This window comes from Corvus kubaryi, unplaced genomic scaffold (genome assembly GCF_017639235.1).
Source record: "Corvus kubaryi isolate FWS band 111438036 unplaced genomic scaffold, C.kubaryi_AGA036_p1.0 136, whole genome shotgun sequence".
In the NCBI taxonomy this organism is placed as follows: Eukaryota; Metazoa; Chordata; class Aves; order Passeriformes; family Corvidae; genus Corvus; species Corvus kubaryi.
In genome coordinates, this window is record NW_024580670.1 from 4,559,010 (window position 1) to 4,573,143 (window position 14,134).

Here is a 14,134-nt window from a genome sequence, read left to right on the forward strand (position 1 = left end):
TACCTTTTTTTTAAACTAAGATATCTTTGGCTCTTTCTGGAAAAATCTCTGCAGGCATCTCAGCACTGGCCACCGTTAATTTAAACGCTGCTTCCTTCTAACCCACACCCCACAAGTCACCACTATTTGCAATCACACGCTGCAACACCAAGAGCATTTGCAGCACGTTTCTCAGCAAACCTGTATTCTGAGCAGCAGGTGCCTGTTGGCATGTTCCAGCTTCTTCTGCCTGTTCTCCAGCTCCTTGGTGCGCTGCTGTTCCCTCTGCAGCTTGCGGATGTAATCCACCGACGCCTTCAGGATCGTTCCCTTGTTCCAGCGCATATCCCTTTGGGATCAACACAAAAGGACAAGGTAAGGCTCTGTTTCATAGCTGCTCCCTTCACACCTGTACCTGTGATTGCACCTTCTCTAGACGTGACACCCAGCTCCTATTTATTCCAAGTTTGTGCATACAGAAGGCATTTGCAGTGCACTAGAGGGGGCTGGAGCACAGCCCTTGGTTAGCGCATTTGCTTCACAAAGAGAGGCTGCTGCATCACCATCTCCTCACATCATCTTACTTTCTCTAAATAAGCAAAAAAACAATCTTACTGCAGACTGTCAGAGCAAAGATCCACCTGTCCTGTAGGTTGATACTGAGAGATATTGTCTTGCTGGCCTTGGAGGAGGCTGCAGAGCCTCTCTGCAAAGTAGCTGTAAAGTTGCTCCACGAGCAACTGCCTCAAAACACTGGAAAATCTCCCCAAAAGCATCACAGGGCATTGATGCAGATTTAAGTGGACTTTCAAACTCCAGAGCAAGAAGGTTCCTTGCTACCAAGTCACCATTGGGAAAGTGCAAATACAAGCTAAAAGCAGTAAAATCAGTGTAGAATTATCATAAAGAACATCTGGGAAATTACAACAAACACTGGCAAACAACAGGCACACAGTTACACTCTTTATTTTCCTTCTTTTTTTTCCCTTGGAGGGAATGGGAATGTGATGGCTTCCCAGAGAAACTGCCTTCCATTTTCACTGAAAGATGGACTAGTTCTGTCTTGTCAAGCTGTAACATCTAATTAATTAAAAGAATCATTTAGCAAGACATGCAACCATCTAAGCAGCCAGACCAGTACAAGGGTTCCCATCCCCACAACTCTGCCTCTGGTATGGCAGTCAGTCACTCCCAGCACCAAACCCAGCTTGTGACAAAAATCATCGAATTAATACAAACACAAGCAGGTTCCAAAAGGGGAAAAATGGACCCCCCCCAAAAAATCTTCAAAAAATGTAACAGCATTTCTACAGTCATAGAGCCCTCAGAGCAAGAAGAAAACATTGAAATTTGGGGGGTTTTTTTGTAAGTTCTGGTTCTTCCCTAGGATTTTTTTACCTCCTCCCTCCCACACTCTCCCTGGGCATGTTATACTTACGGATCATTTGACTTGGGTATCAAGGTGCCCAGTTCTTTTATACGGTCATTAATATTAAATCTTCTTCTTCGTTCAACTTTAGGAAAAACAGCATGAATGTTACAAGCAATATTCACACTTAATTACAACTTATTAAGTGTTTCGTCAAAGATTTCTTTAAGCACCATTGAAATGTCTGCCTGAAGCTTAAAATCCAGTGATAATTTATTTTGCTCTCCTACACATAGACACACTAAGACAGAAGTTCTGTCTATACTGTAAATTTTGGGACTGCGGAAATCAGAGAGTTTAAAACTAAGACTAAAAATCAGGATGACTGAGAAGCAAACATTTTTCTAGCGAAAAGCATCACAGATAAATTCAGAGACAAATACTTGGATGCTCAAGGAAATCCCAAGACAGAAAAAGGGATAAAAGGCACAGTGTCTTTTTTAAAGTACTCTTCCATGTGCAACACTTTGAGGATCCAAAAGTCAAATTTAAATACCAATTTTCCTGCATTACCTTTTCAAGCTATGGAAAAGGCTTCTGAGCGGCTCAAGGCACGAAACAGTTTCTATTTTCTACTACTATAATGTATAAAAAGATAAGTTATGGATCCTTTAAGTCATAAGATGATCATTATTTTAAAATGCTTTTTTTTTCCAACTTGGAAATGCAAATTCCTTTCAAAAAATGAAATTTATAAAATTGCCACACTCAGGACCCACACTGTTGTTTAAAGTCACAAATTGACCACATATCTAATACAAAACCAAATTAAAATTAAAAGAGCAAAATCGTGCAAGGTGGATTTGTTAAAAGCAATTGGGCCACATATTGCACACAGCAATTCCATTGATAACAACCACTTGGTTTATTGAAAAAAAAATTAAAATAGAATTAAAATTCAATAGCAGATTTAAGCACACATTTCATAAGAATTTGAGGTATTTGATCTGTGGGCATAACACAATGATCTAGTGCTTCATACTATGTGCAGTACCTCATTCAGATTTAAAACATCAGTACTTGAACACTTAATGCCCAAAATCATTCCAAGAATCAGTGCAAAATGTGAGGAACCAAAACTTACTCAAGTTGTGATTGTCTTTCTTTTGCCTCTCCTTAGCCAACGCTCTCGCTTCCGACTCTGTAGGAAAAATACATGCTGTGCATGTGAATGAAGTAATTAGAATTAAAATAATTCAATCACAACGTTTCAGCCTGTGAAATATCTGCACAGGAAGCCTGACGGATATTTGTCACACCAATTATTACCCCCATTCCAAGGAGCAAGAAGGGCCTCTGGATACCAAAACACATCGCTGGGACTGAGCTTCACCTCTGCACCTGTGGAGCATCTCTTCCCACACTTCCCAGAGTGACTTCCACAATGGGAACGTTTCCCACGGAGGCCCTGACTCAGCAAGGTGTTTGAGGACAACAAACTGCTGAAATCCAACATACCTTCTCCTACGTCTGCACACGTATCCCACGGGAGCTGAACCTGAGGAACAGCATGCTTATGGCATTGCTGCCTGCTCGGGACGTGACGCAGGCAGGAGTCAGAGCCTCTGCTCACCCAAACTAAGGCTACATCCTTCTGTGGCACGTGCACACACATCACCACAACACTCAAGGGATAACTTAAGTGACCTGTTAAAAACAGCGTATTTTCCAGCTACACTAACTGTTCCTACGACATGAACAAAAAAAAAGGGTGAAAAATTCAACACCTTTCTTAGCAATAAAGTTGGAAAACAATGGTTCTTGCTTCAGGAAAAGCAAAAAAGGAAAGTAATGGCAGCCATGCCACACAGAACTTGTCTCCTCAGCTCGGAACTGCCCTTCACTTGGCTCCACACACTTATTATCTATTTTTGATTATTCTATTACTGTTGCTATTAAATCCATATAATTATTAACTATATATAATTATTAACTTCAGCATGCAATAGTATGGGAAACAGCACAACTAAATTTCTTTTCAGTTCTTATTTGATTCTAAGCTTCTCAAGCAATTTAAAATATTTTTCATTTTTTGAAAGGTGAGGTCATTAATCCTTGCCCTGTTGCATTCAAATCCCCAAACCAGCAAGCACTTTGCAGTTCCACAGTAGGAGCAATGAGTGTATCATGTTTTATCACATGTTCCATTGTGGAAACAATCCCTCGCTGTCTCCAATAAGTTTCTTTCCTGTATTATTTTATTTCGATCAGAAGAAGACTCACCTAAATGAATTCTGTGTACAGGTGAGCCTAGCATATAAACATTAAACTTATTTCAGTTCTGTTTTGATGTATTTGATAGATTGAGGACTTCCATAAGACCACTTCACTCACAACTTCCCTTCTCTTTCTGCCTTCTTGGCCTGAAGCCTTAACACAAGCACCTGCAGCAAATCCACCAGTCTGCACATCCAAGCTGGGCTGAGTTTGCAGTCTACAGCCCCTGAAACTTTCTAAACTTGGGGCAATGAAACTGCCTGTAATGCCAAGACTTTGAGCAGCTCTCCTCCCTTCCCACCCTCCTCTTCCACAGTTCCATCTCTGTACAAACTCTGCTATTTTCTAGTAGCCACAAATCATTGTGTGCTCCGTGTGTCTTCTTCCGGTGCCGAGCTCAAATTCTGCGCAGTCTTATAAATGCAAATATCTGCCAGCTCAGAGAGGTGGCATTTCCTCCTGGCCTATTAAAATTGCTCTGCTTAAACTAATTCCTGCCCAGAACCTGCTTTGCAGCTGAGTCAGCCTGTGAGTTTTCACAACAGAAACCCAGAAAGATGACAGACAAGAAAGAAACCGGGCCCCTACCCTACTGCATAGTCAGTGACTCTGCTGGGCTTAAGAACAGGCATTTCTGGCCATTAATACGATTTTGCCATCAGTTCTAGAGTGGATCTCCATCTGTTCAGCTGATTCATCTCTTCAACCTTACCTTGTACATGTACCCTATGTGTGGTTATATCCTTCCAAGCAAGCAGAAATAAAACATGCAAGAATATGAAACTTTGCTTCAAACTATCTCACTCCTGTACACATGTGCTTGAGAGAAAGAGGCTTTAGTGTCCCACTCTCCTTCCCCTGCCTCCCACAGCTTGTTCTGAGCATTGCTGCAGGAACCAGCATAAAAAAATTTAAGGAACACATCATTTTCATCTTAATTTAGTGATGCATATTCATAGAATCATAGAATGGCTTGGGTAGGAAGAGACCTTAAAGATCATCAAATTCCAATCCCCCAAGTGCCTAATTTTACATTTTAAAGGATCTACATGTCCAGATTTCACATTATAACAGGTTGTTTGTTCACTACTGCCCACCCCTACTGAAGTAAAGCCCCAGTGTGTATCATTCCTTGACATGAATCCCACAGAGACTCCAGATGTGAAGTTTAGTTAAAGTTTGGTGTTGACAGAGCAAACAGTGACCCCAAACTAGAAAACAGCTCTGGAAGAGATGCATGGAAGCTTCCTGGAACACAGTATTTTCAACGTGCAGGCGGGACGATAACAATTAAGGACTTTTCTGAATTTTTGACAGTGAACACACACATGCCCACACATGAACACAGGCTAAAAGTAATTATTCACCCATATATTCTTTCTCTTAACAGAAATTATGTCCAGTATCACCTGAATTCAAACCAATGATATTATTACTCCAAGGTGGTATTTTGGATGTATTTACCTGTGAGCTCCCTTTTTATATTAGGAAGATTAGCTGGACATGAGTTGCTGATGTTTAGTCCTGGAGGAGGCATGCTTTGGTTGCCATAAAGGTCAATCAAATTGCCAGACACAGGCAACTGGAAAAGATAAACAAGGAAAAGGATCATTTGGTTTGCCTTTATGAATGCCTTTGTACAGAAGAATAGAGTCAGGAAGTGCTAAGAAATCTGTGCTCTTTTCCATGTGCAAACAGAGCCTGCAAGAAGGTCAGCAAAATTCACAGATACGCACAGGCATGAGGGATAAAACATCTACACTGGGAAAATTCTGTTCTCTCTCCTCAAAAGTATGCAGACTTAAAATATTAAGAGGTAACAGAAGAGGTAAAATGCTGATGATATTGCTGGATTGTTGCTCCTTATTTTTCACTAAAACTATTACATCTATATCCCCAGAACTTCTCTGGTATCTGAAAGAGCCTACAGAACTCTCCCAGAGAAACCCTCCCCTTTTTCCAGGGATACGTGAGTGGAAGTACTTTGCAAGTTGTCACATGCTGGAGGAAGAACACTGTATTAATTAATCACATTTTTCATGTGATTTGAAAGCTACCTACACAGAAAACATTTCAGTTTACTTTGTTTTTCGCCTTACATAACAAGAACGCGCATCAGTAGGAGGAAGATTATTTTTACAGTAAGTTTCCTCAATTACTTGTTCACTCTGCTGTATTTTTTTAGGTATTTAAGCAAGAAGCTTTATACAGAAATAAGACAGTATTTCAACAAGACCTATCAAACCTACCCCTTTATATTGAAACATATTTAAAGAAGCTTGCAATTATCCTGAGTGGATTATTTTACCTTTATCTCATCTCTTATTTGTTTTTGAAAAGACAGGTATAAAACACTCTGGTATCTTATCTGAGGGGCAACACTTCTTATCATCACTGCTGCAAAGAAAACCAATCCCTCCAAGACACTGATCCTGCAGAGATTAGAGTAAGTATTAACTTTACACCCATGTAAATAATGCTGGTGAATACAATGCAGTGAGTCACAGCCAGGACTATTAAACTCCTACTGATGGGCCTTGCCAGACTGGGACCTAAGAAAATTTCTCTGCCATATGGAAGCAGATGAAATAGGAGTTGATATGTAAAGTACCACCAGCTAGAAGCCATGCTGATAGTTGTTGAGAACAGATAGTGGCCCATGACAACACAAAAGTCCCCTGACTCAATCTTTAAGAGACAGAGGAAAAAATGTAAGTGAATTCTCACTGAGAGTTAGCAAAGAAAGAAAGAAAGAAAGAAAGAAAGAAAAAAAAAAAAAAAAAGAGTATCGAATAATGCTGCTCAGATCACAGCTGTCCTGGTTGTGACCTGCCCACATCAGTGTCAGGGTGACCACTCAAACTCACTGCTCTACAAGGCTGACCCTTGTCTCTTTGGGTCCCCCAAACACATCCCTGACACCGGCACAGCGAGAGCGTTACACACCCTTCTGACTTGGATGTGCTCATCCTATTCATGCTCCTAAGCATGGGGAAAGCACAAAGACCTTGTTTGTAGCCCAAGGACTTGAAGTTCATAACCAGACATGTGAAATGTAATTAGGAATTTCAGGGAATTTAGAAAAAAAAAAAAAAGGAGATTTTTTGTTAGAAAACTAGAAACTGGCATCTCAAAGCCTGGGTAAAGCAGCCAGGCTGTAAAGAAACATGGAGAACACCAAGCTGCTTTCTTTACTGCAAGATGGACCCTGATGGCTACAACAGTTTGTGATTGATTTTTTTCCCCAAAGGTGTCCAACACTATGCCAGATTTCCATGTCAATAAACAGGACCAGTGTGAGCAATGACCACAAAAGGGGACAGTGAAGGCAGGCAGCAACTGCTGAATGTGCACATGTGCATGGCTGCTAAAGGCTGTCCACAGGAATGCTTATCAGGGAAATTCACATTCGGGGGAGGGAGATGCCAACAGTCTCCACTTGAATCAGTGATCCACGAGCAAAGAGACTGATCAGCTTCTTTCTTTGACTGCTTTCCCTAGCATCCAAACTCCACAGGTCAAAGCTTCAATTGTAACGTTTTCCTACACGTGGTCCATGCTCGGTATGAGTCTCTGAGAGGCCTCTTCTCCAGGACGGCTGCAAGTCACATCTTTGGGACTAACTCATATTAATTCCTTCCAAATGAAAACATAAAGTACATGCAACACTCTGGGTCACCTCACATAAAATACCTGCAGCTAAAGGTGAGTTAAAATCAAGGCACATCCTCAGTTCACAATTACATAACAGTTCCCAGAGGAATAAAATCAGTTGACTAAGGTAAACCCAATAATCATTAGTGCAGGGTTTAGGGAACTGGCAAAGGGGAGAGGACCCCTGTGCTGAGGGCACTGGCTTGAGATGTACAAGACAGCAGTGTGGTGAGCACACAGAAGCAGCCACTAGACTTAAATGGGGCAAAAAAAATCCCTAAAGGGGTTTATTATGTGCCCATTGCAGTGACACCCGGGCATTTATTTCAAATTATTCTTACTGGAAGAAACTGGAAAAAATTACACATTGTCTGCAAACATTTCAGGTCTAGGACCCTCGAGCCTTTCACCACCATCCTCAAGTACAAGATGGGAAAATGTCAGAACTTCCACAGCCATTTCATAGGGAAGATGGCATCTCACACTTTGAGAAAGACATGGAATTTTCTGGAGCTAAGGATGCTCCTTCCCTGTCTTCTCCAAATTCTAGCATGTTTCCAACCTCAATATAGTTTTTCCTTACAGCTTTCTCAGCTATTTCTGGCTAAGAAGAAATTTAAATACAGCATCAGCCAGATCATCCACCTTTATTCTTCCAAAAAGCAAATGAAGGAAGAGTGGCTTATGCCAGGCTTAGTGTGTTATCTTCATTGAAACAGCATGGTTGAAAATGCTTTCACTTGTGAGATTTCATATTTCAAGGTCTTGGTATCACAAATTGCACAAACACACTAAGTAAAACAAATTTCAATCTTCCTTTCACTTTGCATCTGCTTCTTTTTTTTCTAATAATGGCTTTTATATAACAGAAATTTGAAATATGGTAATTATGACTGCAGATTCATCATAGTGTACATTCATGGGAGTCTGAGGCTTTCATTTCTCCTCCACTACTCCAACAAAACAAGCACCCACATTCTGTCTAAAATCACTGAGACATCATCTGTGTGATCAACAAGGCTGTTTCTAAGGTACCAGTACACACTGGAATGGATTCTGCATCCCAGCTTGCGCAGCCCACAATGTATTGTGATGTTCCCTGACCTACAAGAACATGTTCAGCAGCACTCCCTGTAACAAAACTCCTCTACAGTGGAGTTTGAATTCCAGAAGAAAGCCACATTTAGACAGAGCTTTCTATGCCAGGCTCTGGCTGGAGCTGATTAGCTGGATGAATTAATTGCCATCTCCACAAGAGCACTTTACACAGTACTCATTAATTCAATTACCAGGTCATATCTAGGCAGAAAACCTTCTCTATAAACTAGTCACCATTCTGTGATACTTTCCACCACAGATCTTATTCCACCAAATACCAAAGCTGACAAACACTCTGACAAGCAGTTGGTTGCAATGGGCCATTTTCAACTCGAGGTACTTGGAAACTTCCTTAGATTGCTCTGCACAGAAATCTCTGATTTTGCTTATCAATTAAGTACTGTCATCAACTGTAACAAACTGGTCCTTTTGTTCTTTGTTGGTTATGGAACAACAACTGCCTTTGTCACAGTCTCAGCACAGCTATTTATAGGTTGTGTCTCTTCAGAGACCATTTCCTCCCTTGATTTCTCCCACCTCGATTTAGCTCAGTCTGTAGGCACTAATTCCTTATTAATAAAATGCTGTGTGTTTTAAGAGCTAAGTTCTGTCCCAAAAGAAAAGTGCATGGTTCATTTTTTTCCCTAAACCAATTGTTGAGAAACATGGTTCAATCTCCATCTCTTCAGGATTGGTACCAGGCTGATTCAGAGACTGAAATATGCTTTTTTCCCTCCAAGTTATTTAAATGTATTAATAAAGAAGTCCTAATTTGTTTCATATCCTTATTTTTCAAACTTCACCACACAGAGTGGGAAAACTTTGAAATTCCACAGTAAATGTGGATCAGGCAGTCTTTACAAGGCTTCTTGCCAGGCAGTGAGCAGGAGGGATGCAGACTACCCTGAACACTGACTACAGGCACTCCTTGCACCAAAAGAGTGCAGAGTATCCTTCTGTCCCTGTCTGGAAGCAAAGAGCCATGCTGGGGTCCCTGTGAAACAAGAGAAAAAGAAAAACACAAAGATATCCAAGTCCCTTCTGAATTAATTGTCCCAACCCAATGGAACTTCAGAGAAAGGACTCCAGAAGAACCTCATCCCTCAACGAAAAAAAAAAAAAAAAAATTGAAAAACAGATTAACTTTTTGAAAGCTATCTTCTGACCGTTTCTTGAGGTTTTCTCTCAAATTCCAGGACAGCTGCACTTTGCAAGTCAGATTAAAGGAAAATTTATTCTCTCTAGCAGGACAGTGCAGCTATTTCCCTGTGTACCCAAAGGGCACTATTTAGAAAGGGAAGCGGGTGGGCCGCTTCCTGCGTCATCCACCACGTCTCTGAGAGGGCTGTGGGAATCTGTGGGAGCACAGGACTAGGTTAACATGACACCAGACAACTACTGTCAGCAAATGTAAACCTATGCCACAAAATCAATGCTCTGTGGTAAGCTGTAAATTTTGGCACTAGATAAAACAGAAGCAGACGCCAGCACTGGCAGACATCTACTCAGCCAGATCTAACAGCATTTAAGCCTAAGGCAAAAAATTCACCAGAGCTACCCTCCACAGAAGATCAAAATCAGATTATGCCAGAAGTACGATCATATTAATTCTCAAAGCAATGTGAACCAAACCAAAAGAGCCACTTGGAGGAAACCTGTGCCTTCCCTCAGTGCTTTCTGCACTTCTGTGTTCTTGGCTTTTATCACAGGCTTCCCATGTCCCCTGCCTTGTTCAGTTTTCAACCTTCTGTATTCCTTCCCCTTTTGTTTGTTTCGAAGATTGCTTTTTAATTTATTTTTTCTCCTGCTAAATTCTGTAACATCTTTGCTGTCATCTAGCTGGGGACTTCTCTCCAATTGAGCACAGGCTGAGCTAAAGCTGTGATGTTAGAGATAACAGAGAGTGTCTCTGGATAGGGATGCTAACACATAGCATACAATTTCTTAGTCAAATATGACAACATTCAGGAACCTGGGATGCCAGAGGTTCCTTCTTTTCTGAAGCAAAGTATAAAGTCCATGGCAATATTTAATATCAGTGGGAATGAACTACTCCTGGTAGCAGTTTACTCCTCTGTTGCAATCCTCTCACCACTAACCTGAAAATAAGAAAAGCAAAATTGTCCTTTGTAGTCTCTCAACCTGACTCCAACTCGTATTTTTAAATTCATGTTTTTCACTGGAACTGTATTACCTTAAGATCTTCAAAGAAAAACCAATTACACTCCATGGAACAATGCAATAACTACTTAATTGCAAGGAAGAAAAGTTCTGCTGCACTTTTGCTTCCTCTCAAGGAGAAACAATTAGACTTAACAGGGAAACCAGAAGGAAAGGACCATTGTACCGTGTTTGCCATTTGCAGGGCTGGGTCCACTAAGCCGAGGATTTCTTCATTATAACTGGACTCCAAACTGATTATGTCATCAATCACATCATCCATCTGTAGCAGAAAAGGTGGACAAAGAAACAGAACAGTTTTCAGCATCACTGGGACACAGGAGCCTGACAAAGCACTTCAGCCCCACAGCAGAGGCGCCTGTGCAGTTGTGCAACCCCTCAGCCATGACTTCTGCTATCCAGGCAGCATACCGGGGTCATGGCAGAGCTGATGCTTCATGGTCCAACTCCCTCCTCCCACCAGCAGTTACCCTGCACTATCTGCCCACGGACACACTGTTCCTCCCAGCAACAGCACAGGAGGAAGCTGCCCGTGGAATAAGTGACTGTAAGGACACGTCTCCCTCTCCCCACTGCAGCATCGCTGCCTCTCCTCCACTTCTTCCCTGCATGGGACCAAAACCTGGGCACAGACAGGAACAGCCCTGGACACCTGCAGGGAAGGAGAGGGAGCAAAGATTTGCTGCTGGCCCTCAACAGCAGAATCCATTGGATTTGTGTCCCTCATACACCCTCCTGGGAAGCACCACTCAGGGGCAGCTCAGAGCTGATTTTAGGTGGTACAAAACATCTTCTTTCCGAGGCTGGGCTGGAAGGTGCCTCCACAAGCTCCTGCACAGGCAGGAGGAAACAGCCCTTCACAGCACCCACGCACGTGCTCCAAATTGTCCTGCAGAATTGACTATTTCAGGGCAGGACTGACTATTTCCTTTTTGCTCATTATAAAAAAGGAGCTTAAATGACAGAGATCTACAAAATCAATGCATAATGGTGATGGTAAAAGTAGCAGTACATGGGATTTTTTTATCAGCTCCAGAAAGTGTGATCACAACAAATTACATCAACTGGAAGTGAGGGCAAGAAAGGAACTAACAGTTACAGCCCATACCCAAAGTCTTGTTACTGATTCTGGTAAGAAATAAAAACCCCTTAGTTTTAAGAAAAATAATGAAAATACAAAAGGGTCCACCTTTTTCCACCTGAGGATGAGTTACCACAGATGGATTAAAGCCTTCTCATAAAATTTTTTAAAACGCAAGTGTGATCTGCACAGAAATGTGGACTTAGAGGTTATCAGGGCAAAGCCACATCCATGCAGTCTTGGAAAATCCAGTTAGAAAAGATTTCCTGATACAAGACCTTAAAGCATGGTTGATGTGCTCTTCTGCTGTGGCGTGACAGTGCTAGAACAGCACGAGCCTTTTCCAGGTATCTTCAAGCAACTTTTAACATCAGTGCTAATAAACAACATTGCTGTATTGTACCTTAAATACGTCCTATATTCAACTTCTTAAAGACACTGTGGGGCAAGTTTATTTTTCAACATATCATGAAAGAAACATGCTCATGAGAAAGGGGAACTGTGCTCCACCTCCTGTGTCATCCAGTACCTGCATGCATGATGCTCGTGAGTGTGTATTCAGAGCCGGGCACTCACTCTCAACCCTGCTTTGCTCTTCAAATTTATAAAATCCCTGCAGAAATAAGGGAAAAAAAAAAAAAAAACAAAAGAAAAGAAAAAAAAAGAAAAAAAAAAAAGAAGAAGAAGAAAAAGCAAAGCATGGATCCGAGTTCATGGCACAGTCTCAGTCCCAAAAAGAGCACGAATTAAATAGTGTCATGCACACATGTTCCCGATGACACAGCAAAGTGAAGCTGTAAATATCCTCAAGAAAAAATTGTCTGGGTACACTGGGACAATAGGATGGAAATATCTGATTTTCATTTTTTTTGAAACTATGGAGCAGAAGTATTTCCCTTGCATGTGCAAAATACGTTCTGTGATAACTGTTTCTCCGAGCTGCGAAACATTTTGCTCACGGAACGCATCTGTACTAAAAATCTGGCACAAAGGCTTGAAGGAGGGAATGAGGGGACAAGAGGAACTCTACAGTTGCCTCCTACTTTTCATGTTACAAAAATTCGGACATGATTCTTATACTTGTTAATATCTTCCCAACCATTTTCCTTTGAAGCCTGAGCACACATGTAACGCCTAACTCAGTTTTTGCCAGCAAAGATTAAGACAAGATTGCAAAGGACTTCTAGGCGTAGGCTATTGAAGTCCTGTATTTGCAGCACTGGAACAGCAGTCAGTAACATTTTAGGGCATATTAGCTGGGATAATCTGGCCCTCCAGCTACACAGGAGACTTACTCAAATTTTACCATAAAAATACCTAAAATATCTCAAAATAGCTTTGTGCAGTTATTTTTGCTATACTCTTTGCACTTTCTAGACGAATGAGCCATAAATAACATTATTGCAGAAAGCTACATCTTACAAAGCTGCTTTGTATTCTCCAAAGGTCAATTATTCACTGTGTGCATCAAGGAATAGGATGGGGAAAAAGAAAAGTAGTTTTAGTAAGTATAAACTAGCTAAAATAATTCAAACAAGAGGAAGCTAGAGGGACATGGGTTTTTTGCCAAAAATATCTATTAATCAGGTGGACACAGAAGTAGCAGTTACATTTCCACAGTGAACAGAAAAGATAAACAGAACATACAGTGAGCAAATATGGTTTAAAACAACTTAATTAAAGCAGATTACAACTCCATTTTACTGGAAACACCAACAGGAGAGTTCTTACCTCTTTCTCACAGTTGGAGTTGAGGGTGAGCATAGCCATGGGGCTGTTGGGTGCGCTGCTCCCCGTTCCAGGTGGCATGACATGATCCCCAGGCTGATTTGGACATGGCAAGCTCAGGGCTTGGTTGGCATGTTTATTTGCTAGAGTGGTAGAGAGGTACTGCTTTACCTGCTGCCGCTGGGCCTGCTGAATGTGGTACTTGGTTGGATTCTCAAGGTGAGTCTGCACCTGTACAACACAATTTAAAAAGGATTTTATTGTTTTACGACATCATTGCAGGTGCTATGGACCTGAGCTATACATTTGTGACATAAGGACCACCTATTTGACAAAGCACAAACCTGTGAAGCTCCGAGAAGTCCACAGTGCTTCACAAACTGGCATTTGGTAGCAAGGAATCAGTTTATGATTCGGTCTTTCAACAACTGAGTTATTGTCGCTACACCAAGAAGTTCCAGCTATTTTTCTACAACGTGAGATTTCTCACTTAAGACCAACGCTCGGGTTTTCAGTTCCTACAGACACTCCAGAACAGTCAGTTCTGAGTTCAGACCTTCAGCTATGTGACATTTAGTTTTCACTAAAATATGGAGAAACGAGTAGTATTGCAGGACTCATTTTACTTGTTAGTAGCTAACAATTAAAACCAAGAAGTATGGATTGCTATCCTTAATCCACTGTCAAATAACAGAGAGATAACAGGTTTGTTATCAGTGGTTTAGGTTTTGAATGTTTGGGGTTTTTTTAAATTAATACCTTGGTTA

General features: G+C 41.2%; 1 protein-coding gene across 13 annotated transcripts in view; it reads right to left on the bottom strand.

Moving 5' to 3' along the window:
• The window catches only part of MITF (melanocyte inducing transcription factor), a 101,609-nt gene that overhangs the window by 5,936 nt on the left and 81,539 nt on the right, over nt 1-14,134 (bottom strand). For 7 of the 13 annotated variants that reach the window (XM_042014098.1, XM_042014164.1, XM_042014145.1 and 4 more), the window contains 7 exons: nt 13,371-13,598; nt 12,169-12,252; nt 10,725-10,820; nt 5,090-5,207; nt 2,493-2,567; nt 1,418-1,493; nt 181-328 (listed from right to left, as the gene is read on the bottom strand). In XM_042014098.1, coding sequence (XP_041870032.1) covers nt 181-328; nt 1,418-1,493; nt 2,493-2,567; nt 5,090-5,207; nt 10,725-10,820; nt 12,169-12,252; nt 13,371-13,598 — 825 coding nt within the window. The remainder of the gene's footprint in view (nt 1-180; nt 329-1,417; nt 1,494-2,492; nt 2,568-5,089; nt 5,208-10,724; nt 10,821-12,168; nt 12,253-13,370; nt 13,599-14,134) is intronic. The other 6 variants (XM_042014108.1, XM_042014210.1, XM_042014194.1 and 3 more) reach the window with 3 other exon arrangements.